The 27,153-nt window shown below is 37.2% G+C and overlaps 1 protein-coding gene across 1 annotated transcript in view; it reads right to left on the bottom strand.

Annotated features, from left to right (window-relative positions):
• AKT3 (AKT serine/threonine kinase 3) overlaps window positions 1–27,153 on the bottom strand; it is a gene marked incomplete at both ends in the record, with an annotated part of 318,070 nt that overhangs the window by 136,474 nt on the left and 154,443 nt on the right. The window contains 2 exons of the mRNA XM_084254496.1: window positions 9,571–9,702; window positions 15,684–15,828. Of these exons, the coding sequence (XP_084110622.1) occupies window positions 9,571–9,702; window positions 15,684–15,828 (277 nt within the window). The remainder of the gene's footprint in view (window positions 1–9,570; window positions 9,703–15,683; window positions 15,829–27,153) is intronic.

The following is a 27,153-nucleotide window of genomic DNA, read 5'->3' as shown; positions in this document are numbered from 1 at the left end:
ACAAAATTAAGGGTAAAAATCACAAGAGAATCACAATAGATGCAGGAAAAAAATGACAAAATTCAACATTCATTTATGATTAAAGATGTAAGTCAGAAAGAAAAAGAAAAATATTGGATGGTTTCACTTATAAGAGGGATATAGGGAATCCGAACAAAGGGTCAGAAAAAAAGAGACAAAAATTGCAGGTAAGCTATACATCTGAGGCATACAGCAGGTGAGAGAAAGACATGGGTCATAATAATGTAGGGAAGAGCACAAGGAACCATGTGATGGTTCACAGGTGATGTGGTAGGAGATTTATGAGAACTACACATGAACAGAGAAATAAAATATTGTACAAAATAAACAACAATGTAAGAAAGTTATTAAATAAAATAAAAATGAAATTCTCAAAAAGGTGTGTACAGAGAAAAGGTACTTCAAAATAATAAAGACCATATATGACAACAACACAACTAACATCATACACAATGACAAAAATTTGAAAGTTTCTCCTCTAACATCAGGAACAAGAAAAGGATGTCCATTCTTAGCACTTTTATTCACCAGAGTATTGGAAGTCCTACACTGAACAATTAAGCTAGAAAAAGAAATAAAAGTCATTCATATTATAAAGAATGAAGTAAATCTGTTTCTATTTTCAGCTGACATGATATTATATAGAGGAAATCCTAAGAAATTTATTTTAAAAAATCTGTCAGAACTAATAAATTCAGCAAAGTTTCAGGACACAAAAATCAATATACAAAATTCAGCTGCATTTATCTACACTAGTTACAAAATATCTAAAAAAGAAATTAAGACAACAATCCCATTTACAACTGTATCAAAAAGAATGAAATACCTAGGAATACATTTTACCGAGATGGGGAAAGATGTATTACACTGAAAATATAAGATCTTAATGAATGAAACCAAAGAAAGGATTGAAAAAAATCAATGTTGTTATAATGTCCCTACTACCCAAAGCAATGTACAAATTTAGTCAGATCCCTCAAATTCAAACGGTATTTTTTTTAAAAAAGAACAAAAATCCTAAAATGTTTATGGAAACATAAAAGACCCTAGGAATAACCAAAGCAATCATGAGCTGGGGGAAAAAAAAGGAACAAAGCTGGACATATTTCCTTTTTTAAAATTATATTACAACAACACTATATTAATCAAAATAATATAATAGAGGGTAAAAAAATGACATATAGCTCAATGAAATGGGAGACCAGAAATAAACCCATGTATATATGGTCAATTAATTTTATAACAAAAGAGCTCAGGATATACATGGAGAAAGGAGATTCTATCCAAAAATTCTGTAATTGAAACTGGACATCTACATCTGCGAAAAAAAAGAAATAAGGCTACTATCTTATACTATATATAAAAATAACCCTAAAATGGTTTAAAGACTTGAAACTACAAACACATAAAATGAAGCACAGACAGTAAGTTCCTTGACATTGGCTTCAGAAATATCTGTGGTGAGTCAACTGCAATGGTAGGAGAGAAGCAAGCAAAAAATAAACAAATGGGACTACATCAAACTAAACATCTGCACAGCAAAATAAACCATTATCAAAACAAAATGGTAACCTACTGAATGAGAGAAGGTTCTGTAAGCCATCTGAAAAGGGGTTAACAGACAAAATATATTAACAACTCATACATTTCAACAACTAAAAAGCAATCAACCTGATTAAAAAATTGGCAGAAGACTGAAACAGACTTTTACCATAGAAGACTTATACAGATGTTAAACAGCAAAAGATGTTAGTTACCACATACTGCTAAGAAAATGCAAATACCAGTTAGAAGGGTTATTATCACAAAAATCAGAAACAACCAATGTGGTGACAAAGTAAAGATAAGGGAAATCACCTCATAAGTTGTCAGTGGGAATGCAAATTGGTACATCCACTATCGAAACCAGTATAGGGAATTCTCAAAAAATCAAGAATATAATCACCATTTGATCCAGCTATCCTACCTCTGAGTATTTATCTGAAAAATATGAATATACTAATTTGAAAAAATATACATGCCCTTATGCTCACTGCAGTGTTATTCATAATATTCAAGATACAGAAACAACCTAACTGCCCGTTGATCCATGAATGGATAAAGAAGATGTGATTAAACACACACACACACACACACACACACACAAGAAAACTATTAGGCTATAAAAAAGATGAAATCTTGCCATTTGCAACAACATGGATGGACCTGGAGAGTATTATGCTAAGGAAATAATTTAAACAAAAAAGACAAATACCTGTATGATTCCATATGGAAGATAAAAAGCAAAACAAATGAACAAACTGAACAAAACAGAAACAAACAAATTCTGGCAATGGAATGGTGGTATCCAGGAGGAAGGGGATAGGAGTGTATTTCTGCTCCCCACTCTCTCTGGTGAATCCTCTCACCCCCCACACCTCTGCCTTATACCCCAGTTCTTGTATGCATGAATAAATAAATCTTTAAAAATACCCATAGAATTAGACAGTAATGCAAGCAAGAATGGACATAAATACTATGAAACATATAGGAAATAAATAGCAAAGTGACAAAAGTTTCCTCTTTATTAATATTTGCTTTAATTCTGAGTTAAACTCTATGAACAAATGGTAAAAACTTGGCAGAAAGGGCTAAAAAAAGATACAACTATTGATAAATGCGATCTACAAGAGACTCAACTTAGATCCAAATGACACAAATATGTTGAAATGAAAGGATGGAAAAATTAGCCTGTGCAAGTAATAGCTGAGAGCAAAAGACATAAAAGGATATCATATGTTTACTATATTATACTAATAAAAGGTTCATATACAAGAAGAAATAACAATTATAACCACTTATATAGCTAATAAAAGACCACCAAAATATATGGAGCAAGAAATGGACAGAACTGACAAAAGAAACAGATTTACAGTAACAGTAGAAGACTTCGATATCATGCTTTAAATGGGATGGGAGAAAAAAAAAACAGAAAATAAGTAAGGGAACAGAGGATTTAACAAAATAAACCAATTAGTTTGCAAGGACACACAGAACACACTACATTATTCTGAAGTGTACATGGAACATTCTTCAGGATACAGCATATATTAAGCCACAAACTAAGTCTTACTACTCTTACAAAGATAAATATAATACAAAGTAAATTCTCTAACCACATTGGAATTAAGTCAGAAATCAAATACTGGGACAGAGGGTGGAGCAACATGGCAGCGAGGAGACGCTGCGAGTAAGATCTCCCATTAAAAAAAGTTAATAGGGAGGAAAAGCGGCAGGTCCCAGTGAGAACTGGGACACGGAAGATAAACGGACAACTCCAGCAAACTACCCGAAGAAGAAAGTTGCCATAAAAGAGGACTAGAAGGGAGGAAAGCGCAGAACCCTGCTCTCCTCCCCCACCCACAGAGTCCGCCCTCTCCGACCAGCAGAAAGGAGGAAAAAAAAACAAAATAAAACGACCAACAAGAACAAACTACCCATCAAGCGGGACTGGGAGTGGAAAGGAACTATTGCAGCCACCACACCCCGTGAACAGGAGCTGTGGAGAACTCTGCAGGATTCGCTGCAGCAGTGAGGAAACGGCTCCGGGCACCATTAGAGAACAAAGAGACTCTGGAGACCTGCACACAGCCCTGGGCCGGCCAGTAAGCTTGCGCAGAAAAGCGGCACACTTGAAAAGCAAACCCGGATGTGGCTGCCCAGGTCCCCGCTCCTGCGACCTAGACTTGCGGGGACACGGGCGGGGGCCCTCACTGAGTAATCAGGAAACAGGCGCCCGGACACTGGAGCGGGGTGCAAAAGGCACCATTCCGGCAGCCACTGAACTGGGCTACAGACTGAGTCCTGGAACTGAGACCCAGGGCACGAAATTCGGGGTGTGGGTCCTCCATGTCGGTGGGACACAAGGCAGACACAGCACCCCAAAGCCGTTGAGGTTTTCCCTACCATTCCCACTCTGTTCCCTGTCCCATGGGGTGAAAAAGGCAGCTCCCCAAGAACAATAGGAGAGATCTCTGGCGCCACCTAGCAACCAGAAAAAAAGTCACTAACACTTTTCTTCAGAAAAGTCTGCTTGAAAGCGGCATGGCCAGCTGGGAAGTTAGCACACCCCAGGCCCCTTCAGACCAGCAGTCTGAGCCCAAAGGGGGAGGGGGCACCCACGGCCAGGGCAGACCGGGCACGCAGGGAGTGTGTCTCGCATCGCCACTTTAGAACAGGGACATTTCTTCAGTAAAGACTGCCTGCAGAAAAGACTGCCTTCAGTAAAGACTGCATGCAGAAGGCTCTCTCAGGAGCCAGAGGTGAGCGGGGAAGCTCGGCCACGCCAGGCCCCTTCTGGCCTACAGTCCAAACCCAGAGAAGGAGCGGGAACCCACCGCCGGGGCAGACCAAGTGCACAGGGGAGTGTGTCCCCACATCGGCATTTTAGAACAGGGACCTTTCTTCAGTAAAGACTGCTTGAAACCAAACGATGGCTCCTGGAGGAGCCAGAGGAGAGCAGAGAAGCTAACCCAAGATGCCGGCCAGTCCCAGCAACACAGGTGTCCCAATGCATACGACAAATTAGAAAACAGACAGTTGGGAATAGAAGAACCACACGGAACCTAACAACTCCTCCAGGAAAAAAGCACACCACAAAAATGCAACGACAAAATGCAACGACAGTAACTTGGAAGAACTTCTGAACCTTCCAGAAAGAGAATTTAAAATTGCCGTGATTAAAAAAATGACAGAACTCATAAAGGAAAACAATGATCAGAAGAAGGAAACTGAGTCCCTAAAGAGGGAAAACAAAGGTCAGAAGAGTGAAATTGAGTCCCTAAAGAGGGAAGCAAAAGAAACACAGGAGATCAAAGAATTAATGGAGGAACTAAAGAACTCTGGGAAAAGCAATGAAAGCAGAATAGATGAAATGGAAGAACGAATAAATACTCTTGAAGACACAGAAATAAAAAGAACCAAAACAGAAAAGGAAAGAGAAGTACGAAGGAAAAAGAACCAAGAAAGACTTCGGGAACTATCGGACTCCATGAGGAAAGGAAATATAAGAGTTATAGGAATACCAGAAGGAGAGGAGAAAGATGTAGGAACAGAGAAAATATTCAAAGAGATAATTGAAGAGAACTTCCCAAATGTGAAGAATGAAGCCAACATTACACTAATAACAAAACCGAACAAGGACAACACAAAAAAGGAAAACTACAGGCCAATCTCCCTAATGAACACTGATGCAAAAATCCTCAACAAAATTTTAGCTATCAGAATCCAACAATGTATCCATAAGATAATTCACCACGACCAAGTAGAATTCATGCCAGTGACACAAGGATGGTTTAACATGCGAAAATCAATCAACATTATCCAACACATCAACAAAAAGAAATATAAAAACCATATGATAATATCAATAGATGCTGAGAAAGCTTTCGACAAAGTGCAACACCCATTCATGATAAAAGCCCTTGAAATTCTTGGGATACAAGGAACGTACCTCAACATCATAAAGGCCATCTATGAGAAGCCAACAGCCAGTATCATTCTCAGTGGTGAAAAGCTGAAAGCAATTCCATTAAGATCTGGAACAAGACAAGGATGTCCACTCTCACCACTGCTTTTCAATATAATACTGGAAGTCCTAGCCAGAGCAATAAGACAAGAGAAAGACATCCAAGGAATCCAAAGAGGAAAAGAAGAATTCAAACTATCGCTATTTGCAGATGATATGATAACATACATAGAGAACCCCAAAAACTCCACAGAAAAACTAATTCAACTCATCAATCAGTTCAGTAAAGTGGCAGGATACAAAATCAACACGCAAAAGTCAGTAGCCTTCCTATACACAAACAATAAATCTGAAGAAGAAGAAATAAAAAAAACCATCCCTTTTATTATCTAAACAAAAAAAATCAAATATTTGGGAATAAATCTAACAAAAGAGGTAAAGGACCTATACAAAGAAAACTATAAAACACTGTTAAAAGAAATAGAAGAAGACACAAAGAAATGGAAAGACATCCCCTGCTCATGGATTGGAAGAATGAACATTATTAAAATGGCCATCCTACCAAAAGCAATATACAGATTCAATGCTATTCCAATAAAAATTTCAATGTCATTCTTCAAAGAAATAGAACAAGTATTGATGAAATTCATATGGAATCACAAAAAAACCCCGAATAGCAAAGCTCTCCTGAAAAAAAAAAAAGAAGGGAATGGAGGCATCACACTCCCAGACTTCAAACTATACTACAAAGCCATAATCATCAAAACTGCATGGTATTGGAACAAGAACAGACATACAGACCAATGGAATCGAATAGAAAATCCAGAAATAAACCCACAGATTTATGATCAACTAATCTTTGACAAAGGAGCAAAGACTATGCATTGGAGCAAAGAAAGTTTGTTCAATAAATGGTGCTAGGAAAACTGGGTCACTACATGCAAAAGAATAAAGCTTGACCACTACCTCACACCATACACAAAAATCAACTCAAAATGGATTAAAGTACTAGACATAAGACCTGAAACCATAAAATACATAGAAGGAAATATAGGCGAAACACTACGTGATATGCACATCAAAGACATCTTTACAGACACATCACCCAAAGCAGTGATAGTGAAGGCAAAGATAAACAACTGAGACTACATCAAATTAAAGAGCTTCTGCACAGCAAAAGAGACAATAACAAAAACAAAGAGAAACCCCACCAACTGGGAGAACATTTTTGCACACAACACTAATGATAAAGGACTGATCACAAAAATCTGCAAAGAGCTGATGAGACTCAACAACAAAGAAAATAATCCAGTCAAAAATGGGCAGAAAAGCTAAAAAGAAACTTCTCTGAAGAGGAAATGCAAATGGCCAACAGGCATATGAAAAAATGTTCAACGTCACTTGTAATCAGGGAAATGCAAATCACAACTACCATGAGATACCATCTTACACCAGTGAGAATGGCACATATTAAAAAATCTAGCAACAACAAATGTTGGCGAGGGTGTGGAGAAAAAGGAACTCTTCTGCACTGTTGGTGGAATGCAAACTGGTCCAACCACTATGGAGAGCTGTGTGGAGATTTCTGGACCTACTAAACATAGAGCTTCCATATGATCCAGCAATTCCACTCCTAGGTATTTACCCAAAGGACACAGAAACATCAATTCCAAAGAACACCTGCACCCCTATGTTTATAGCAGCTCTATTTACAATAGCTAAGCTTTGGAAACAGCCCAAATGCCCAAAAATAGATGACTGGATCAAGAAGATGTGGTACATATACACAATGGAATATTACTCAGCATTCCAAAAAGATAAACGCATGTCGTTTGCAGCAACATGGATGGAGCTATAAGGGATCATGCTCAGCGAAATAAGCCAGAATGAAAAAGAAAAATACCAGATGGTCTCACTCATAGCAGGAATCTAGAATACTTAAATAAGGGGCCACGAAAATGAATAACTATAAGAAAGTGAAAATCAAAATCAACAAAAAAACTATGAACCAGAGACAGTTTTTGGGGAGTGGCAGGCGGGAGCGGAGGGATTTGGGTCAGAATGGGGGATTGCAAATGTATGGGGAATATAAAAATAAAATTTATTAGTTAAAAAAAAAAGTTAGACACATAGTTAAAAAAAAATCAAATACTGAAGGAAAACTGGAAAATTCACGAGTTTGTGAAAATTCAACACAGATTCTAAAATAACCAATGGATCAAAGAAGCCACAAGGGGAATTGAAATAGAAAATACTGAATAAAAACTAAGCACAGAAAATCAAAATTTATGGGACATTGTGAAAGCAGTGCTAAGGGAGAAAATCATAACCTTAAATGCTTACTTATATAAAAATGTAGGAAGACCTCAAATCTACAAACTAACCTTGCAACTTAAGGAAAAAAAGAAAGAGAACAAACTAAACCTACAGCTAGCAGAAGGGAGGAAACAGAGATAGAGAGCAGAAAAACAGAGAAAACTAGTGAAACCAAAACCTAATTCTTTGAGAAGACTGCAAAAAATGGCGAACTTTAATTAGACTAAAAATAAATGTATAAAGAACGATAGAAACAGAAAATCACCATTAGTAAAAGTTTCAGAAAAAAAATTTGTACAAACTCAAAAGTATTCCTCAAAGTATTTACTAGTTACAAAGGGGAGAATAGTAAACATACAGTGGGGAAACCTGGCAAACAATGCCTTAATCAAGTGATCATTGTAAACAACAATAGTAATAAGATATATGGACATCATTTAATCCTGGATAAGGTACTCTGAGAAGGACACATCAGGATTCAAATCCTATGGCTTGGCTTGTCTGACTCTAAATATCAAACTGTTAATCATTAAATTATGACACCTATTTTCATTTAAGAAGCTTATACATGGATTTGTATGGAAAAAAGAAAGGAACTATTATTAGCCTATCCCATTCATTTGTGAAATATACCCAGTTTTGTACAGTTACTCAAAAACGTATAATTAGTGAGATAAAACAGGACCCAAGTAAGGCTAATACATAAAAGAAAAAAATGGAATGGAACTATGTTTTCCTCTAAGCTATTATGATAAAAAAATAAGATCCTACCCTCCATCTCCCCCACAAAAAAATCTTAATATGTACCTATGGAAGAAATACTCCCCCCAAAATTTAATGTAAATGTCACTAGGTGGTTAAGACGCAAAGCTGGAATATGAACCTAAACCTCTATGACTCTAAGGACATTATTTTCAGTATCAGACAATGACTTGAAGGAGTAAGACTGAAACAAATGAAGAAAAACAGGGGGAGCACAGCTTCACAAAATGTGTGAAGCAACACAATCCACATGAGAAAATTATACTTGCACATGACTGAAAGTAAAAGTAGTTAATTAAGATATAAAGCCTCGACCAATCTGTAACATATCTCATATTTGTTGACTGAGGTAATTGGGATTCAACTCCAAACTAAAAAGTGACATTATTAAGATGTTAATTATTTCTATCAGTATAAACTGAATAAAGTTATGGATGTGAGAATTAAAATTTCTTGTCCTGAAATAATTTCAAAGGCTACAATTTCATTTATTATGTTTAAATCTCTAAGGTTGCCTTTCCATCCAACATCAAAAGTTGTATAATCAAAAGGTAAAAAATCATCTTTACTATCCCAATCACTTTAATTTAATAATAGGAAATAAGAAATTCAGAAAGTTGGGGGGAAACTTTAAAAACAATACTAGTGTAATTAATTATATAGTATATAGTATATAGTACATAGTTTTATATAGTAAAAACAGTCATGCAAACATACAAACATTGAAATAAATACCTCTATCTCTTCAAGGGAATAAAATAGTTCAGTATATAATATTCATATGATATTAGAAGCTTTTTGAATGTTGTAATATTATAAACATTAAAATACAGATTACTATAAAAGTACAATCAACATTTAACATATTTAATAGAATTTCTATATTTTAATCAAATGCATGTATGAGTATATAAGTGTTTGTGCGCTGTAAACAAAAATTTTAGTAATCTCTAGTAATCAGTTACCTTTGCAATAATAACTTCTTTCTTCAGAATCTTCATAGCATAATATTTCCCACTTGCTTTTTCTCGAACCAAAATAACTTTTCCAAAAGTGCCTTTACCTAGCAGTTTCAAATAGTCAAAATCATTCATTGTCTGAAAAAAATTAAAAAATAATATTAAATATTTGATGCAATTTATTTGTAAACATATATGTATATGTTTGTAACATCGACATAAAAGCAAATTTTACCATTGTCTAAACACCCGGACATTGACTGCCTCGTGCAATCATGAAAGCTGGAAATAATTTTAGCTATTTCAAACCCTGGAGAAAGTTACTCAAAACCTAGAATTTCTTGGAGCCGCCCTGGTGGTGCAGGCGGTTGAATACAGCACTGTGAAGCTGTCTGCAGCCTCTGCAATGTGGGTGAGGTCCCGGCAGGCCTGGGAGATACCCACAGGGCGTGGCAGACCTCTCCCATCTCACCAACTGCTTCCCTCATCAGTGTATTTCAGTAGGCCCATCTGTTCTGCTATACATTATGTCTCTGATGAATCCTCTAGCCCACCTCTGGCCTACACCCCAGTTCTGTATGCATAAATAAGTAACAATAAATCTTGAGAACAAAACAAAACCTAGAATTTCTTAGCTGGTCAAATTAGCAGTCAAGTATATGGGCAAAGGAAAAATAAAATCATATTCACACACTTTCAAGGACTCATGTTTTTAAGAATTTAGTAGTGCCACTACCTCCAGACATTGTGATAACAAAAATGTCCCCCGAAAACACTCCTAAATTCATCTAAGGCAGCAGTACTTTTGAAGGGAAATATTTGAGAATATATTCTAGCAAAATAAAGATGTCCCCTCAAAGAGATAGATGTGTGTGTAAGCTGAAAACAATCTTGGAGAGGAGTGAAAAGAAATCTAAGAAAGACAGCTGTACAACTTCTCAGAAAGCAACTTATAAATACAGAACAGGAAACCAGGAAGCTCTAAGAATGTATTTAATTAATTTGCAAACTGCACTTTCATTTCTCATTCCCATTTCTAAGTGAGTCCCAAAATTTTTCCAAGCAGAACCTACTATTTGTTCTCTATTATCCTCTATGTTATGTTTCCTTCTCACCTGTATCTATTAACATTCTTCACAAACTTACAAAATTTTTATATTGCTTGTCCACTAATGTGCCTATCTCACCAGTTTTCCATTTTTGTGGACTTCTCCCTTTTGAAAAATCAGTTACGTTTCAATGGGTTTTAGATGAAAGGAGAGGCAACATGGTATGATAAATTCAACATTTTGAACTTAAATTCAGTTTATTTTTGATATGTGCCATTCTTACTGGTGTTATCTCAATGTGGTTTTGATTAGCATTTCCCTGATTATAAGGGATGTGGAACATTTATTCATTTTGCATTTCCTCTTTGGAGAAATATCTTTTAAGTTCTTCTGCCCATTTCTTGACTCGATTGTTTGTTTTTGTTGAGTATTATGAGTTCTTTGCATATCTTTTTCTACATTGCTGGTTGGAGTGCAAACTGGTCCAACCACTATGGAAAGCTGTCTGAAGGTTCTTTACTTTAGTCTACTAAAAATGGAGCTACATAAGACCCAGCAATTCCACTCCTAGGGATCTACCCAAAGGACACAAAAACACTGATCGAACGGAACACCTATACACCTATGTTTATTTTTTTTAATTTTATTTATTTTTTAATATTTTATTTTACATAATTCTTACATCATTTTTCATCTTTGTACAAAGTATGCATTTTCATTTTGGGTATATTCCCCATACAATTGCACTCACCCCCTTATTTTGACTCTAGTTCTTCCTCTTCCCGCCCCTCCCCCCCCATAGTGTGTCTCTGGTTTATAATTGCTTGTTGGTTTTAATTATTACTTTGTATTGATTAGTGTTTTTCCTGGTCTCTTATTTAGGTTTTCTAAATTCTTGCTATGAGTGAGACCATCTGGTATTTTTCTTTTTCTTTCTGACTTATTTCGCTGAGCATGATCCCTTCTAGCTCCATCCATGTTGCTGCAAACAGCATGTGTTTATCTTTTTTGATTGCTGAGTAATATTCCATTGTGTATAGGTGCCACATCTTCTTGATCCAGTCATCTATTTTTGGGCATTTGGGTTGTTTCCATAGCTTAGCTATTGTAAATAGTGCTGCTATAAACATAGGCGTGCAGGTGCCCTTTGGAATTACTGTTTCTGTGTCCTTTGGGTAAATACCTAGGAGTGGAACTGCTGGATCATATGGAAGCTCTATGTTTAGTAGGTCCAGAAATCTCCACACAGCTCTCCATAGTGGTTGGACCAGTTTGCACTCCCACCAGCAGTGCAGGAGAGTTCCTTTTTCTCCACAACCTCCCCAACATTTGTTGTTGCTTTTAAAAAAGCAACATTTGTGGGCCTCCCCTGGTGGCGCAGTGGTTGAGCGCTGGGCTGTGAAGCTGCCCGCAGCCTCTGCAGTGCGGTTCGATCCCTGGCCGCGAGAGAGGGTCCCACAGGCATGCAGAACTCTCCTGCCACCCGCTGCTCCCCTCAGCAATGTACTTTGGTCCTTCTGCCTCTTCTGCTCCCTGCTCTGGCTCTGGTGAATTCTCTCACCAGAGAGAATTCTGACTGTACCCAGTGCTTGTATAAATAAATAAATAAATCTTTTAAATACATAAATAAATCAGCAATGTTTTTTTTTTTTAATATGTGCCATTCTCACTGGTATAAGATGGTATCTTAAACAAGAAAAAGAGAAAATTAAAAAAATACAAGGAAATAAAAATATTGAAGCATAAATCAATTCAATTTCAAAAAAAAGAAACACTACAAAATACAATTTAGCAATACAATTGCTAAATCGCTAGCCAGATTACTCAGGAAAATAAAGATGGCAAAAGTGTTCAATATTAGGAAAGAAAGAAGCAACATTAGTACAGATTCTACAGATATTAAAAGGATCGCAAGAGAATGCTATAAACAACTTTATAATAAAATCAACAACTTACATGAGATGAACAGATTTCTTAAATGTTTCAACTATGAAAACTCACTCAAAAATAAATAGATAACTTGAATATCTCTGTATACCTACTATATTGTAGAAATTGAACAGTTTCCTTCCCTTGAGAAAGAACACCAGAGAAAGAGGGCTAAGAGATGAACTTCTTGAGAGCTCCTGCCCCTTTCATAGTTGCTCAATAGGACTTTATTTTGTAAAACAAATAAATTTGTGTTGTAAAAGTATGTGGAATTTTTCTTTCCTGACCAGATATGCTAAAACCTTGCATTATTTTTTTGAGTCTTATTGCAATCCTCTCCAATAATATGTTCATATTTTAATCTAATTTTTGAGCCTGTCTTTTTCTTTTACTCTAGTGGCAGACCTCTCCTGTGGTGCCTGCTGCTACCCTCAACAGTGTATTTTGGTCATCTGCCTGTTCTGCTCCCTGCTCTGTCTCTGGTGAATCCTCTTACCCTCCCGCACCTCTGGCCTGTACCCCAGCTCTTGTATAAAAATAAATAAATCTTTAAAAAAGAGAACTCATTTAAAATAAATAAATAAGTAAATAAAAATTAGGTAGAATTTTGATTTTCACTTGGCTATTATAGATCCTTGTAGGTTGCGCCACTTCACATTCCTGACAGGGCATAGAAAAAGAATGGCAATGGCAGCTTGGCAGAACTAGTTCAAGCACTTATTAAGTCTTCTAGTCAATTTCCTTTGAAATATCATTATTTATGGGGGGCAGTGGTTTACAATACTGTATATGATACAGAAAAATAGGTTTATAACTCTACAGTTATACATGCTACCACAAAAACATCCATTTACCTTTACCATAGACTATTGGGACTTCTCCACACTTTATTTCCACTCTTCCCCTGCCCTATCCCATTAGCCTAATTCTGCAGTGACATTTCTAGATTTTTGAAACAGCACCTTTCACTTTAAACAGAACAGTGCTTAAATATGTTTGAAAGATCTTTGGTATTTTCTCTCTACCACCTGTATCTTTTCCTTTCCAAGAGAACTTTTTATTTATATAAATACTTATTTTCTTACATCATTGCTCATTTCTGTACAATACTGATTTCTCCCCTCAGGTGTAGTCCCCCTAATTACCCCACCACCACAGCACCCATGAACTATTGCCATAGTCTCTTATGCTCTTCCTAGAGAATATTGAAGCATGCAGAGCAAATACTGTGGAACTACTCTGCAGCTAAGGTATGTAACCACTTGCGTGTTCCATGCAGAAGAGTTTAGGAAAACTCTCAGCATCGCTAAGGTAATAGTAACTATTTACTTTATTCTCCAGCCCAGTTTTTTATATATATAAAATTACTTAACAGAAAAAAAAATTCCATACTTTCCCGTTTTACATCCTTCAAAATATTTCCTTCTCTCATTCAAAATTCTGGCAAATTTCCATATTAATTTCCACATTTCTATCATTCAACAAAAAGTATTTCTAGCTAGTATTTCTAAGCTTCTCACTTTCATCCTCTAACATCCTCAACAGTACCTTATTATTAATCTTTTTTATTCACAAGAATTTTAAGAACTCCACAGAATTAAACAGGGTATAGCTTGTTACGGAAAAGAGCAGTTTATATAAGGGATTAATTGGAACCTGATTTTAAATTTACAACCACAGTCAAATTTCAAATTAACTATGCACATGAGTCCATGCAAAAGAAACTTCATTTCTAAGTAACTGATAAAGCTAGATTGTGTTTTTATTTTTGCAATAACTAAGGAATAAGATGGCTTAAGAAGCTGGCTTCAGAAAATGCAAAACTCTTAATCACTGTACTAATACAAATTATATGGAAAATTACCTTAAAAATTACTGTTTTTCTACCTGAGATTTACAATCTACAATACCAAATATATTTTAACATTATAAATGGCATGTCCATCTATCTTGAACATCTACCTTTAATCTTAAAATATGATTTTTAACATATGGAAGTTGCTTTTCAATTTTTATAGCAATGAAAATCAATTAAAATTTCCCATACAAAAAGAAAAAGAAAAATACCGGATGGTCTCACTCATAGCAGGAATCTAGAAAACTTAAATAAGGGACCAGGAAAATGAATATAAGAAAGCGAAAATCAAAATCAACAAAAAACTATGAACCAGAGACACTTTTAGGGGGGCGGGGGCGGGAGGGGAGGGATTGGGGTCAGAATTGGGGGGCTGCAATTGTATGGGGAATATAACAATAAAATTTATAAAAAAAAAAAATTTCCCATACACATATAAATTAGCATGTATTATTCTGGTGCACTGAGGGAAGGAAAAGTTTGTGCTCCTGACTGGTTCAAGAGTCACTATAGAGGACATCATCAAATAAAAGACCATTATTTCCAAGATTGTTCATTTCCTTGCTGACATTAAGTAAGACTAGGGTATTAACAAGAAAGTGAACCAGAGTCACTTCTGCTTCTGCTTTCAGGAGCATACAGAATGCCAAATGAAAGAGGACTTAATCATTAAGGGAAAATATTTAATTTCAAAGTTTCTAAAATGGTATTGAAAAGAATAAGGAAAAAATGTAAATTATGGGCCTCCCTGGTGGCCCAAGAGCTAAAGACAGCACTATCAAGCTATTGGCAGTCACTGCAGCAGGAGTTTGATCCCAGCAGGTGTTTGATCCCAGGGAGCAACACACATGGCACTGCAGACCTCTCCGGTCTAACCTGCTGCTCCCCTTAGCAGCGTATTTCAGTAGATCTTCCTGTTCTGCTCCCCAGTCTCTCTGGTGAATCCTCTCACTCCCCACACACCTCTGGCCTGTACCCCAGTACTTGAATGCATAAATAAATAAATCTTTAAAAATGCAAATTACAAAGTAGTATGATGGCATATCAGTCACAATGCCCTAAGAAGTCCTATCAACATTCAGTGAATGCTCAGCCACAGAAATAATGGGATTCAATTTACTGGGTTTTAATTACAACAGGTATTTCAGATTTACCTGAATAAACACAACTCACACCCATATATTTCTATATTTTGACTGGCTGACATCTTTGCAAAGGGCAGTTTTTAACATATTTCTTCTACATACATAACTGTTTTGTGTAGGGTAATAAGCTATTGTATTTACCTTTCTTTTATGATGAGTTGTAGAAGCATCCATCTCTTCCTCCCCTATATTATCAATTTGTGAAGTTGGACTACAATTCATTCTCTCCTCTTCTTGCCTCTGAAGTCTGTCTGCTACAGCCTGGATGGCTTCTGTCCATTCTTCCCTATAAAAATAAGCAAAAGATCCCATAAATAGAAGATGATAAACAAATCAAATATAGCCCATTTATAAAATATGAAACCAGTACAACCTATTCCTGGGTAATACACACACACACACACACACACACACACACAAACATATTCATCCTTATTCCAAGAAATAAATCCTGAAAGCAATTTATATTAGAGGCCTATAGTTAGCATTAGCATTTATTATTATTAGATACATAAATGAGAAAATAAGGAAAGGATTATAAGACAACAACTAATACTATTAAAAATACAGTCTAATTTTAATTGTAAACATTTTAGCTATAAATTGACTCACAAACATTTGCTGCACATTTTATTTAGTCATTATAAGAACCATTATCAAACTCGGCTTTTGAACAGTTGTGATATAATATCACAGAACATTTATTTTAACATAAACGTGAAAATCAGCTTGTTGGTTTCTTTTTAAAAAGTCTGTTAAACTTTAGAATAATTGGATGAAACCTATATATCAATTTGGAGAAAATTTCCACTTTAAAAATTCCAATCTATGAACATGGTATAGGCCTCAATTTATTTAGATCTTTAATTTACAAATGCAATGTTTTACAATTTTCTGTGAAAGTCTTAACTATAATTGAATATATTTCTAAATATGCTTTCATGATATTTTATAGCATTTTTTAAAAATTCATTTTTAAATTTGTTTGCTACTATTTAGAAATAGTTCATTTTTTAGTATGTTGAGCTAGTACCTTGAATTCTTACTAAATGTATTTATTAGTTCTAGTAGCTTTTATTTTTTCTGTGTTTTCTATACATGCAACTATGCTGCCCACAAATAAGGGTAATTTTATTATTTCCTTTCCAATCGGTTTGCCTTTTACTTTTTCTTGCTTAGATCACCCAATCAGCACAGTGTTAACTAATTCGTAAGTGCAATTTTTGTTTTGTTCTAAGGTTAGATAGAAAGTATTAAGCCTTTCATCTTTAAGTGTTATGTCACTGGTAGGATTTTTAAGATACCCTTAATCAAGTTGAGTAAGTCCCCTTACATCCCTCACCAGTTCAGTGTTATTTTTTTTTTATCATGCTTATTCTTTTTTTTTCTTTTTCATTTTTTTTAACATTTATCATTTTTTACATTTTTTAGACAATATTTGCTTCCCCCCACCCCTCAGATTGAGTCCCCATAGAATCTCCTTCCCCAAGGCACCTGTGCACCATCACCACAGTCCCCTGTGCTCCTCCCTCACTCCCTCCCTCTGATCCCTCTCCCTCCTCCTTCCCTGCAGTATGTCTCTGGTTTATAATTATCTGTTTTTGCTTTGTTGTGTTTTGTACTGTTATTATATTTTTTACACTGATGTCTTATTTGGTTCCTCTATATTCCTGCTATAAGTGAAACCATCTGATATTTTTCTTTTTCCTTCTGGCTTATTTCACTGAGCATAATTCCTTCTAGCTCCACCCATGTTGCTGCGAATGAAATGAGTTTATCTTTTTTGATTGCTGAACAATATTCCATTGTGTATATATACCATATCTTCTTGATCCAGTCATGTATTTTTGGGCATTTGGGTTATTTTTTTAAACCAAGGGTACTGAAATTTTGCCAAAAACTTTTTCTGAATCTATTGAAATGACCATGTAGTTTTTCCTCCTTTAATATTCCTCCTTTAATATCATATTAAAGTAATACATTTTATCTGAATAATTTCCATATGGTAATGCAGTTTTGAAGTCTCAAGATAAACTCCAGTTGCTCATGATGCATTTTTAAATAAAATATTTGAATTTAATTGCCAAAATGTTTCTATGAATTCTGCATATATATTCACAAGCATATTGGGAAATAGTTCTCATTTCTTATGATAGCTTTGTTGGAATTTAGAATTAAGGGATCGTTACAAAGTTGCCTAGGTTTTGGAACACAAGAATTATTTAAAGTTAGTAGGGAAATGGTCTTTCCTCCATTACTTACTGAAATAAATTTTATAGGCTTGGTAATATGTGTTCTTTAAATGTTTGACAGAAATTATCAATAAAGTCATGTGGACTTATGAGGAAGGATTTTTAGTTACTAATTCAATTGCATTCATTCATAGTTTGCTGTTCAAGTTTTCTAATTTGGATCAGTATTGCTAATTAATTTCTTTTCTCTCCTTTTTTTCTTCAACAATATTCCAATACATATTTGAATTCCATCCTTTCTTTTTTTCCCTAAATAAATAGCTTTGGATTATTATTTTTCTATTTCAGCAATGTTTGACCTTGATTATTTCCTTCTGTTTGTTTTACATTGTTTTACATTTGATTTATTCTACTTTTATAGCTCTTTAAGATGAAAACTTAGGGCCTCCCTAGTTGCGCAAGTGGTTAAGCACAGTACTATGAAGCTGTCCACAGCCTACAGCAGAAGTTCAAGCCCCAGATGGCCAGCGAGCTATCCACATGGCATGGCAGACCTATCCTGTCTCGCCCGCTGTTCCCCTCAGCAGTGTATTTCAGTAGATCTGCCTGTTCTGTTCCCTGCTCTGTCTCCGGTGAATTCTCTCACCTCCTGCACCTCTGGCTTGTACCCCAGTTCTTGTATGCATAAATAAATCTTTTTTAAAAAAAGATGAAAACTTAGGTTATTAACTTGCAGACTTATCAAATGCAGGCATTGAAATCTATAAACTTTCATCTAAGCACTTTGTTAATTACACACATCAAGACTTGATATGGTTTATTTTCATTATTATTTATGAATAATAAATTCATTAATTTGATGGGTCATTTGAATTTTGACCCAATGACTATTAGGAGGATTATTATTTTTTTTTTTAAAGATTTATTTATTTATTATTTATACAAGCACTGGGTACAGTCAGAAGTGTGGGAGGGTGAGAGAATTCACCAGAGCCAGAGCGGGGAGCAGAGCAGGCAGAAGGACCGAAGTACACTGCTGAGGGGAGCAGTGGGCGGCAGGAGAGGTCTGCGCGCCATGCGGGACCCTCCTCTGGTGGCTGGGGAGCAGCCAGGGATCGAACCGGCGCTGCAGAGGCTGCGGGCAGCTTCGCAACCCAGCGCTCAACCGCTGCGCCACCGGGGAGGCCCAGGAGGATTATTTTTTTTAGGACTCTGGCAAGATAGTGGAAGAATGAAGATGAAGGGAACTGTCTATTCACATATTTACAACAAAACAAAGTGAACAACCCCTGAAAGATAAACAGAATGCTACCAAATATATCAGGTACACAGGTGATTATTACTCAAGGGATAGAAATTTTTAATTAGGGGCATCCCTGGTGGTGCAAGGGGTCAGGACACAACACTATGAAGCTATCTGCAGCCACTGCAACACGAGCTCAATCCCAGGCCAAGGAGGTGACTCACATGGTGCAGCAGACCTGTCCTGACTCAACTGCTGCTCCCCTCAGCAGTGTATTTCACTAGATCCACCTGTTCTGTTTCCCACTCTGTCTCTGGTGAATCCTCTCACCCCAACATCTGGCCTGTACCCCAGTTCTTGTATGCATAAATAAAAATCTTTCAAAAAAATAAATTTGTAATTAAATTGTATTTGCAGTGCTAGGGGACAGCAGAATCCATCAGAGAAAGAAGGGAAGCTGCTATACAAAAACCGTTACTGTAGTCAACTCAGGGACACAAGTCAAGATGAAGGTCTTAAATATGAATCTGACTGCCTCTCCAAATGCCTCTTCAAGCTCCTCCTCTACAGGTCCTCCTCCAGGCTACACACACATACCCCCAATGTGGTTAGAACCTAGCTTAAACACTCTCCAGGGTGTCTTTGAATCTGATTGGTCCATTTTGTTGGTTGGTAGCCAAGGGAGCTCCAATTAGATTGGAAGCTTTATCAATCCTATATTTGCATAATGCCATGGATTACGCATGGATGGGCCAATCAGATTGGCAGGTTTCAATCTTATGTTTCTATAAAGCCATAAAGGGGGCTGGGGAGGTGGAGAACTGCATTAATTGCTAATACTAGGAGTAGGGATAGGAGGGGGGGGGCTCCAATTGCATGTTTGATTTGTACTGATCAAGCTCCAATCAAATTGGCCCATTCTTAATATATCATGGTCCCTGCCCAGAATGCACCTACTTTGAGGTCAGGGCAGCCTCCTGGGCTCCAGGGCTCTAAGGAACTTAGTAGAGCTGGAGGCAAACTGCACCACATGCCCCTAAGCGCAGCTGTGTTTAATAATTTAGGGGACCCTGCTTCAAGGGTCCTGCTTCAGAATTAGAATGAAGCAAAGGTAAGAACAAATGATTGCACTTAAAGATGAGAATAAACAAAGAATCCAGGCAGAAGAAAGAGAAAAGCAAAATAAAAGAAAAAAGAAAAAAATACTTGAAGTGTTATCCGACTCCCTGAGGAAAGACAATAAAAAAAATGAGCATCCCAGTGGACGAAGAGAGAGAGAAAAGGTACAGAGAATTTGTTTTAAAAAAAAAAAATAAAGGAGAGGGAGAGAGATCAACATGGCAGCTAGGAAATGCTGAGATTAACTCCTCCCATAAAAACAAAGTTAATAGGAAGGAAAAGAGGCAGATCCCTGCGAAAACTAGGACATAGAACATAAACGGGACACTCTGGCAAACTGCCCAAAAAGGAAAGTTGCCATAAAAGAGGACAAAAAGAGAGGAAAGCTCAAAATCCTGCTACCCCCCCCCACCCACAAAGCTAGTACACTCCAAACAATAGAAAGGAAACAACAAGAAGAAGAACAAACTACAGATCAAGCAGGACAGTAAGTGGAAAGTAACTACTGGAGGCCACTGCACCCATGAACAGGAACTGTGGAGAACCATGAGGGAATCACCATGGAGGTAAGCAAATTGTTCCGGGCACCATTAGAGGAAGATAAGGACTCCACAGGGAGACCTGCAAATAGCCCAAGGCCAGCTGGTAAACTTGTGCTGAAAAGCACACCCACTCAAAAAGCATATGCGGATCTCAGCTGCCCAGGTCCCAGTGCCTGAGACCTAGGTTCGAGGAAGATACGTGGGAACCATCACTGAGGTGAATGACCCTCACTGAATAACCAAAAACCAGGCGCTAGGGCACCAGGAGTAGGTTGCAAAAGGCGCCATTTTTGTGGACACTGAATTGGCCTACTCCCTGCATCCCAGATCTCAGGGCTTCAGAACTGAGACATGGGGCACAAAATTCCAGGTGTGAGATCCCCATGACGCATGGCACAGGGCAGACACAGCACCCCATGCCATTGAGCCATTCCACACCACCCCCACTCAGTTCCCCGGAGAGCCACAGGGAAAAAAAGCACAGCTCAGGAAGGATACTGGGAAAGATCTCTGGTGCCACCTAGAGATTAGAACAAAATCACCATCTTCCTAATAGTTGGAAGCCAGGGTTTCCAAAACCACCCTCAGGCTCTGAGAAGGGGTGGGTCATGCAAACCGGGGTAAGAAAGGAAACAAGGCATGGAGCAAGACCCCATTCTGGAACTGAGAGCCAGGCACAGGATTCTGGGCATGGGATGCGCCATAACAGTGGGCACTGTACAGGGTGGCAACCATTTTGGATCTGAGACCTGGAGACTGAGAACTAGAGTGCAAAATTCAGGGCACAGGATCCACACAGCTGCAGGCATAGCACTGAGTGAACACCGGGCTGACACAGCACCCAGGGTGAGCAATGGCCCCCGTGTGGAGTAGCTCCCCTCCCCACCTCCACTTCTCAGAGAACTACAGGAGAAAAGCTCAGGTCAGCAAGTACAAGTCTCTAGCACCACCTAGTGACCAGCACAAAATCCCCACTAAGTTATTCCCTGCTGGAACTGAGTAAATACAAAGGGAGTAAATATAGGGAGGGAACTGTAAGAGACAGTGCCCAGCAACACAGCCACAGCATCAACACCCTGGTGGAGTATTGGCCTACCAGTGCTGGTTTCAGTCTGGTAAACAGTTTCCGACACTCCTGAAGGAGCAATCCAAAGAGATGCCTGCCAACACCAGTAGCACAATGTCTCAATGCATAGAACAAATTAGAAAGAAAACAGCAGGGGGAAGGAAAAATACAAATAACCAAGCAAGCCTGCAGGAGAAGGACACACCACAAAAAGAAAATCAGTCACCAGAACTCAACAACAATGACATGAAAGAACTTCTAGGCCTGTCAGATAGAGAATTAATAATCATCATGAATAAAAAGTATAATGAGATGAGACATATAATCAATGAACTGAAGAACAAAAATGAAACCTTAAGAAAGGAAATAAAAGAAAAGAAGGAGACTAAAAGATTACTGGAAGAGACAAAGAGCTCTTGGAAAAGCACTGAAAACAGAACCGAGTAAATGGAAGAACGGATCAGAACTCTAGAAGATACAGAAACAGAAAGAACCAAAAGAGAGAGAGAGAAGTGCAAAGGAAGAAGAATGAGAATACCCTTAGACAGTTACCAGACTCCACAAAGAGAGGAAATATAAGAGTTATCGGCATTCCAGAAGGTAAGGAGACGAAGGATCTGAGAAATTATTCAAGGAGATAACTAAATAAAACTTCCCAAACATGAAAAAGGAAAAAAATTCAGACATACAAGAAGCAAGAACACCCAATTACCACAATGAAAAGAAAACTACAGCAAGACACATAATAGTAATTTTTGCAAGAGTCCAAGACAAAGGAAAAATAATGAAACTGGCAAGGGGGAAGAAACAGATAACTTACAGGGGAAAATCAATCAGGTTAACCTCAGACTTCTCCAAGAAACACTACGGGCAAGAAGAGAATGGAGTACCATATTAAACAAACTTCAAGACAGCAAATGCCAACCAAGAATAATTTACCCTGCAAAGCTTTCCTTCCTCTATGAAGAAAAAATATGGACCTTCTCAGACAAACAAAAACTCCAGAAATTCATTACAACAAAAAATCCCCACTCCAAAAAACTCTACCAGAAGTACTAAAGCCAAAACCAACACAGGAATGATCGAGAAGAACAGAATAAAATCACAAAAATGACAAACAAAATGGCAAATACAGATGCCAACATATCAACTCTAAATGTAAATGTATTAAATTTATCAATAAAGGGCCTCCCCTGGTGGCACAGGCAATTGAGCAATGTGCTGTGAAGCTGTCCTCAGCCTTTGCAGCACTAGTTTGATCCCGTCGGACCGGCGAGGGTCCCACATGGCACGGCAAACCTCTCCTGTCATTCCCGCTGCTCCCCTCAGCAGTGTATTTAGTCAGTCTGCCTTTTCTGTTCCCCACTCTGTCTCTGGTGAATTCTCTCACCTTCCCATGCATCTGGCCTGTATCCCAGTTCTTATATAAATAAATAAATAAATCTTAAAAAAAATTTTATCAATAAAAAGAAACAGAGTAGCACGCTGGATTAAAAAACAAAATCCAGCCTCCTGCTGTCTCCAGGAAACAGATTTAACCACAAAATATAAACAAAGACTGAAAGTAAAAGGTTGGGAAAACAATCCTACAAGCAAATGGACCAAAAAAGAAGGCAGGAACAGCCATACTTATATCAGATGAAATAGACTCCAAATTAAGTAAAAAGAGACATAGACGGATACTACATTATGATCAAAGGGACAATACATCAGGATGATATAACACTCATCAACATACACTCACCAAATGAAGGGGCACCAAAATATATTAAAACAGTTATCATCAGCTCTGAAAATGGACATTAAAAGAAATACATATATAGTAGGAGACTTCAACACCCCACTTTTACCAATGGACAGATCAACGAGACAAAAAATAAACAAAAACACTAGAGCCCTAAATAAACACATAGAACTCATGGACTTAACAGACATCTATAGCACACTGTACACAAAAAAATCCGAGCACACATTTTTCTCAAGTGTGCATGGGTTATTTTCCAGAACTGATCACATACTGGGACACAAGACAAACATCAACAGATACATGAAGATCAAAATAATTCCAAATATCGTCTCTGATCATAAAGGTATCAAACCAGAAATAAGTCATGAAAACAAGGAACCCTCCCATTTCAAGGAGATTGACATCCACAGTACTGGAAAACCACTGGACTAATGAGGAGATCAAAGAAGAAATTAAAAAATACTTTGAGTTGAACAACAAGGAGGACACCATTTTCCAGAATGTATAAGATGCAGCAAAAGCAGTACTAAGAGGAAATTATATAGCAATACAGGCTCACATCAAACAAGAAAGAACTCAAAGAAACAACCTAATCTCACATGTCAAAGAGCTAGAAAAAGAACAACAAAAAGCCTAAAGTCAGTAGAAGAAAGGAAATAATAAGAATCAAAGCAGAAATAAATGCAATGGAAATTAAAAAATCCAAAAAAATCAATGAACCAAAAGTTGGTTCTTTGAAAAAATAAACAAAATAGACAAACCTCTAGCCAGGCTCACAAAGAAAAAAACGAGAGAAAACACATATAAATAGGATTATAAATGAAAGGGGAGAAATCACAACAGACTCAGTAGAAATCAAAAGAATAATCAGAGATTATGATGAACACTTATATACAAACAAATTCAACAACCTAGAGGAGATGGACAAATTCCTAGAATGATATAATCATCCAAAGCTGGACAAAGAAAAAATTGAACTAAACAAACCAATTACAAGCAGCAAAATTGAGGCAGTAATCAAAGCACTCCCCAAAAACAAAAGCCCAGGCCCAGACGGCTTCACAAATGAATTCTACCAAACGTTCAGCAGTGAATTAGTGTCTATCCTACACAAACTCTTTTAAAAAATTGAAAAAGAAGGAATACTACCAAACACGTTCTACGAAGCGAACATTACACTAATACTAAAACCAAACAAAGACAGCACAAAAAAACGAAAATTACAGGCCAATCTCCCTAATGAACACTGATGTAAAAATCCTCAACAAAATCCTTGCCAACAGAATCTAACAATGCATCAAAGGCTTACTACACCACGATCAAGTGGGATTCATCCCAGAGGCACAAGGATGGTTCAACATGCAAAAATTTATCAGTGTAATCCAACACATCAACAAAATGAAAAATAAAAACTATATGATTGTATCACCAGATGCTGAAAAAGCTTCGACGAAGTCCAACATCCATTTATGATGAAGGCCCTTGAAATTCTTGGGACAGAAGAAACATACCTTAACATGATAAAAGCCATATACAACAAACCCACCATAAATATTATTCTCAATGGTGAAAAGCTGAAGGCGTTTCCTTTAAGATCAGGAACAAGACAAGGATGTCCTCTCTCACCACTGCTCTTCAATATAATACTAGATGTCCTAGCCAGGGCAATAAGACAAGAAAAAGACATACAAGGACTCCAGATACGGAAAGAAAAGTAAAACTATCACTATTTGCAGATGACAGGATAATACATATAGAGAACCCTAAAAACTCCACAGAAAAACTACTCAAAAAAATCAACCATTTCAGTAAAGTAGCAGGATACAAAATCAACACACAAAAAAACAGTAGTCTTCCTATACACAATCAATCAATCTAAGGAAGAAGAAGAAATCAAGAAAATCACCCCTTTTATTATAATTGAAACAAAAAAAAAAACCTCAAATACTTGGGAATAAACTTAACAAAACAAGTGAAAGACCTATACAAAGAAAATTATAAAACACTGTTAAAAGAAATAGAAGACCAAAGAAATGGAAAGACATCCCTGCTCATGGATTGGAAGAATTAACATTATTAAAATGTTCATCCTACCAAAAGCAATATACAGATTCAACTCTACTCCAGTAACAGTCTCAATGACATTCTTCAAAGAAATAGAACAAATACTGATGAAACTCATATGCAACCACAAAAAACCACAAACAGCCAAAGTCCTACTAATGAAAACAAAGGAGAAAGGAGGTATCACATTTCCAAACTTCAAGCTATACTAGAAAGCCATAATAATTAAAAGTTTGGTATGGGAACAAAAACAGACACACAGACCAATGGAACCAAACAGAGTGCCCAGAAATAAAACTACACTTACATAGACTGATCTTTGACAAAGGAGCAAAGAACATGCAATGGAACATGGACAGTTTGTTAAATAAATAGTGCTGGGAAAACTGGACCACCACATGCAAAAAAATGAAACTAGACCACTACCTCTCACTGTGCAAAAAAATCAACTCTAAATTGATAAGAGAACTGGACATAAGACCTGAAACCATAAAAATATATAGAAGAAAATATAGGTAAAACACTACAACACAAACATCTCGGAAACATCTTTAAAGACTCATCACAAAAGCAGTGATAGTGAAGGCAAAGATAAACACTTGGGATTACATCAAACTGAAAAGCTTCTGCACAGCGAAAGAGACATTAACCAAAACAGAGAGACACCCCACTGAATGGGAAAAAAATCTTTGTACTCCAGTCAACTGATAAAGGACTGATTACAAAGATATACAAAGAACTCACACAACTCAACAAAAGCAAACAATCCAGTCAAGATATGGGCAGAACTTAAAAGACAGGGCCTCCCTGGTGGCGCAGGTGGTTGAACACTGTGCTCTGAAGCTGTCTGCAGCCTCTGCAGCATGGGTTTGATCCCAGCCAGCCGGCGAGAAGCCCACATGGCGCAGCAGACCTCTCCTGTCTCACCTGCTGCTCCTCTCAGCAGTGTATTTCATCAGTCTGCCTGTTCTGTTCCCCTTTCTGTCTCTTGTGAATCCTCTCACCCTCCTACGCATCTGGCCTGTACCCCGGTTCTTGTATAAATAAATCTTTTAAAAAAACCAAAAACTTAAAAGACATTTCTCCAAAGATGAAATGCAAAAGGCCAACAGGCATATGAAAAAATGTTCAGCATCCCTTATAATCAGGGAAATGTAAATTAAAACCACACTGAGATACCTCCTTACACCAGTAAGAATGGCACATATCAAAAAAACAAACAACACATGTTGATGAGAATGTGGTGAAAAAGGAACTCTCCTACATTGCTGGTGGGAGTGAAAACTGGGCCAACCACTATGGAAAGATGTCTGGAGGTTCCTCAGTCTACTAAAAATGGAGCTACCATACATTCCGTCAATTCCACTACTAGGGATCAACCCAAGGACACAAAAGCATTGATTCAAAAGAGCACCTGTCCACCTATGTTTATTGCAGCACCATTTACAATAGGTAAAACCTGGAAACAACCCAAATGCCAAAAAAAAAACGATGAGTGGATCAAGAAGATGTGGCATATATAACACAATGGAATAATATTCAGCGATCAAAAAAGATAAATTCATGCCATTCACAGCAATGTGGATGGAACTAGAAGGAATTATGCTCAGTGAAATAGGCCAGAAGGAAAAAGTATCG

This window comes from Talpa europaea (assembly GCF_964194135.1).
Source record: "Talpa europaea genome assembly, chromosome: 14".
In the NCBI taxonomy this organism is placed as follows: domain Eukaryota; kingdom Metazoa; phylum Chordata; class Mammalia; order Eulipotyphla; family Talpidae; genus Talpa; species Talpa europaea.
This window is presented reverse-complemented; position numbering and strand designations above follow the sequence as displayed.